At 32.8% G+C, this 3,497-nt stretch overlaps 1 protein-coding gene across 1 annotated transcript; it reads right to left on the reverse strand.

Annotated features, from left to right (window-relative positions):
• Nucleotides 1-771: 771 nt before the first annotated feature.
• Nucleotides 772-1,953, reverse strand: LOC123698521. Its single transcript, XM_045645176.1, has one exon. It carries the CDS (start codon nt 1,584-1,586, stop codon nt 1,074-1,076), a length of 513 nt encoding a protein of 170 aa, XP_045501132.1. The 5' UTR covers nt 1,587-1,953; the 3' UTR covers nt 772-1,073.
• Between the last annotated feature and the right edge of the window lie 1,544 nt (nt 1,954-3,497).

Raw genomic sequence — 3,497 nt, forward strand, 5'->3', positions numbered from 1 at the left:
ACTAAAACCTTCCTCTTGAATCACTCTATCTATTTAAAAAACCACGTCAAAATCCGTTGCGTAGTTTTAAAGATTTAAGCATACATAGGGACATAGGGACATAGGGACAGAGAAAGCGACTTTGTTTTATACTATGTAGTGATCAGTAAGCGAAGCCATGTTACTATATTTTAATATAAATAATTAAGACGGTTTTTTCAGAGAAGCTTTCACTACTATATGAATATGAAACAGGTTTTAAATATTATATTACGTTACATTTTTGTGATAACTCACCCATAGATATTTTCAAAATTAAAATTAATTATCACAGAATTAAAGGCTATCATCACTATATAGTAAATTACACTAACATTTCACCCGCGGCTTCGCCCGCATTATCAATAAAATGTGATAAATTAGGTATTAGGTAGTAGGTACATCCCCTTGTCTATACTAATAAGTCTATCTATATAATAAACTGCATTAAAATCCGTTGTGTACCTAGTATCAAAGATCTAAGCTTATAGACATTAGGATAGACGCGGGGAGTGATTTTACATCAAACGAGCGTATGCTCATGCTAACCCCACTATGTCAAATTCTTTTAGTGTAAACATTCGTAGAGCATTCTTTCGTTGTTCTTAGCGTTTGTTGTCTACAAACACTTCATACGAGTTTTCACTAAAAAATCACAAAAAATGCTCTTGCCCTGGCTCAAGCTCTACGTTCGTTTGATGTAAATGCACCGTTAAGAGGACACTGCAATTTTTAGAATTGAAACTCAGCTCACTGTGTACTCCTTGTTTATTTATTATGAATCATGGATTGTGCTCGATGACGCAGTTTTATTTGAAATACCAAAGATCAACCACACTGCCCCAAGGTTATTACTATTATTTCAATTTTTATTAATTCTCTAATCACTCAATTAACTTCTTGATTTTAAATAAAACTTCACATAATATTTCAATATTTACACTTTATTATACACAAAATATGAACACCTGCAAATTATATTAATACTTCGAGAATAGTTTGATTTATTCAATAATTTGCCTAAATCATTTTAAACAAGTTAATTACAATATTTATTAAAAATCGATTTTCTGGTGTTGACTCCACCACGAAGGAAACCGCTGTGCTAATGAGTTTTTTGATGAATCTTCCTCAGAACTATCTTCTTCCACTGAACTAGAATTTGATTCGTTATGTGTTTTACTACTCTGTTGAATTCCTTTGTCTAATGCTTCTTTATCAATCGGAAAAGTAATAGTTAGGATATTGTTTTCATATGTCCAGGTACCATTAACATGAAGGTATGGAGGTAGAACTTTATATTGTTCAATATTACAATCAGTTCCATTAGCATGTTTAGAGTGTAGTTTTATCAATAGCAGTTCCTTGGTAGCTCTAATTTCTATGTCTTCTTCTTTGTAATCAATCAATGTTATCGTAAGTTTATATTCTGAAGCTTCACGTATTGTTATTAATTCGTCAGTATTAGGTTCTGTACTTGCTACAGCAGTTTCTGTTGCCTTTTCATCTTGACTATTGGGGGCAGCGTTGACGGTTGTCAGGAGAGCAACCAACAATAAAGCGAACATCGTGCAAGGATGCTGGTAATGTGACTAAGAATTATTGATTCCAATTATTACGATTTATAGTCATGCTATTCGAGTATTTTCGGCGTATGTGCGTTGGACACAGGAAGGAAAAACGTGAATTAAATGGATTAATTATGCTTCATCGCCTATTGTTGGACACAGTTATTTATAAGACGTAATCTTGTATATTGTTATTTATGATTATTATCACAATCTCAGTATATATGTGTAAATTTTCTCCTAATATAGATAACTAGATTTCCGCCCGCGGCTTCGCCCGCGTTTGCAAAGGAAAACCCGCATAGTTCCCGTTCCCGTGGGATTTCCGGGATAAAAACTATCCTATGTGTTAATCCAAGTTACCCTCCATATGTGTGCTAAATTTCATTGTAATCGGTTCAGCAGTTTTTACGTGAAAGAGTAACAAACATCCATACATCCATACATCCATACAAACTTTCGCCTTTATAATACATATATATATATATTAGATTCTGCAAAATTTAGTCTGTGTAAAAATTCCAATACAGTTAATGGCTTAGTTACATCGGTACGTATAACAAAATAAAAAAAGAGCGTGCGTGCCGAGCACATGTGTCGGAAGTGAAACTTCTTCGGCAAGATTCAAAGATACCAAAAGCGGGGCCTTACTCCATAGCATGATGGTATCGCCATGACGCGCCATTGAAATTTTAATCTCAACGCGCATAAAGAGAGTTTCACTTAAAAAAAAAATAGTCGAATCACCTTCCGAATTTGGGACAGTCATCAGAAATAATACATTTTACACTTTCACACTTTATTGTCACACGGTATAATTGTGGTTATTTGTAGATTTTAAAGTATCCCATCGTGAGGCGGGTTGCGGCTTCATTAAAATTGATATGAATTGACAAATTGTTTTATAACATTATCTACTAAAAAATAACTGTTTGATTTTCAAATTTGATTCAAAATGTTTTAAATTAAGTTAAGCCTTTATGTTTCGAAAACCATGCAGATTAATTTTCTGTCAATACGTTTGCTGGATCATCTTCATCAAAACTTCCTCTAAAAAGAAGTCTAATATTTGGTCTTTCATCTCTTCTCTTATTTTGCTTTCTTAATAGGAAATGTAATAGTTAGAATATTATTTTCATATGTCCAAGTGCCTTTAACATCAAGATATACTGGTAGAGGTATGAAAAGTGCGAAATCATAATCGGTTCCATTAGCATGTTTGGAATGTAGTTCTATCTTCAGTAATTCCTTCTTTGCTCTAACTTCTATGTCTTCTTCTTTGTAATCAGTCAATATTACGGTAATATTATATTCTGCGACTTCGTGTACTGTAATTAATCCTTCAGTGCTAGGTTCCGTAATTGCTTTAGCACTTTCCGTTGTCATTCCAGTCGTGACTGCCTTTCTACCTCCATGATTGGGAGCAGCATTCACTGTTGTTAGAAAAGCTATTAATAAAAAAGTGAACATCTCGCGAGGATATACTAAATGTGACTAACAATTTACAAACCCTATTATTAAGATTTATACTCCTTGTGGTTTAATGTTATCTGTTTTGGAAAATTGTTAAATTTTACACCAGGAAGGAAAAACTGGATTAATTGGATACTTATGTGCAATCGACATTACTCGGTCGACATTTTTGAATTTTGTTAATAAATATGTTAATAGTACTAGTGCCATGTTTCTAATTATTCTGTGTGGTATTTTTAAATACAAATTTAAAGTGTGACCCGCCATGACCGTTATACATTATCTTTGTTACGAACTCTACTATTCGCTAAATCACCTCTCGTCATCTAGATGGTTTCAATTTTTTTCATCTTGATCATTTTTTGTGACTAAGAATTTTTTTTAAATACTTAAAGGGTCTTTGACTTTTCTTATTTTCTTTATTATTTTGCAATAATT

Source organism: Colias croceus, chromosome 16 (assembly GCF_905220415.1).
Source record: "Colias croceus chromosome 16, ilColCroc2.1".
Taxonomy (NCBI): Eukaryota; Metazoa; Arthropoda; class Insecta; order Lepidoptera; family Pieridae; genus Colias; species Colias croceus.

Excerpts from the sequence above, each read along its gene's own strand:
- LOC123698521 (XM_045645176.1), bottom strand. The coding sequence starts at position 1,586 with ATGTTCGCTTTATTGTTGGTTGCTCTCCTGACAACCGTCAACGCTGCC.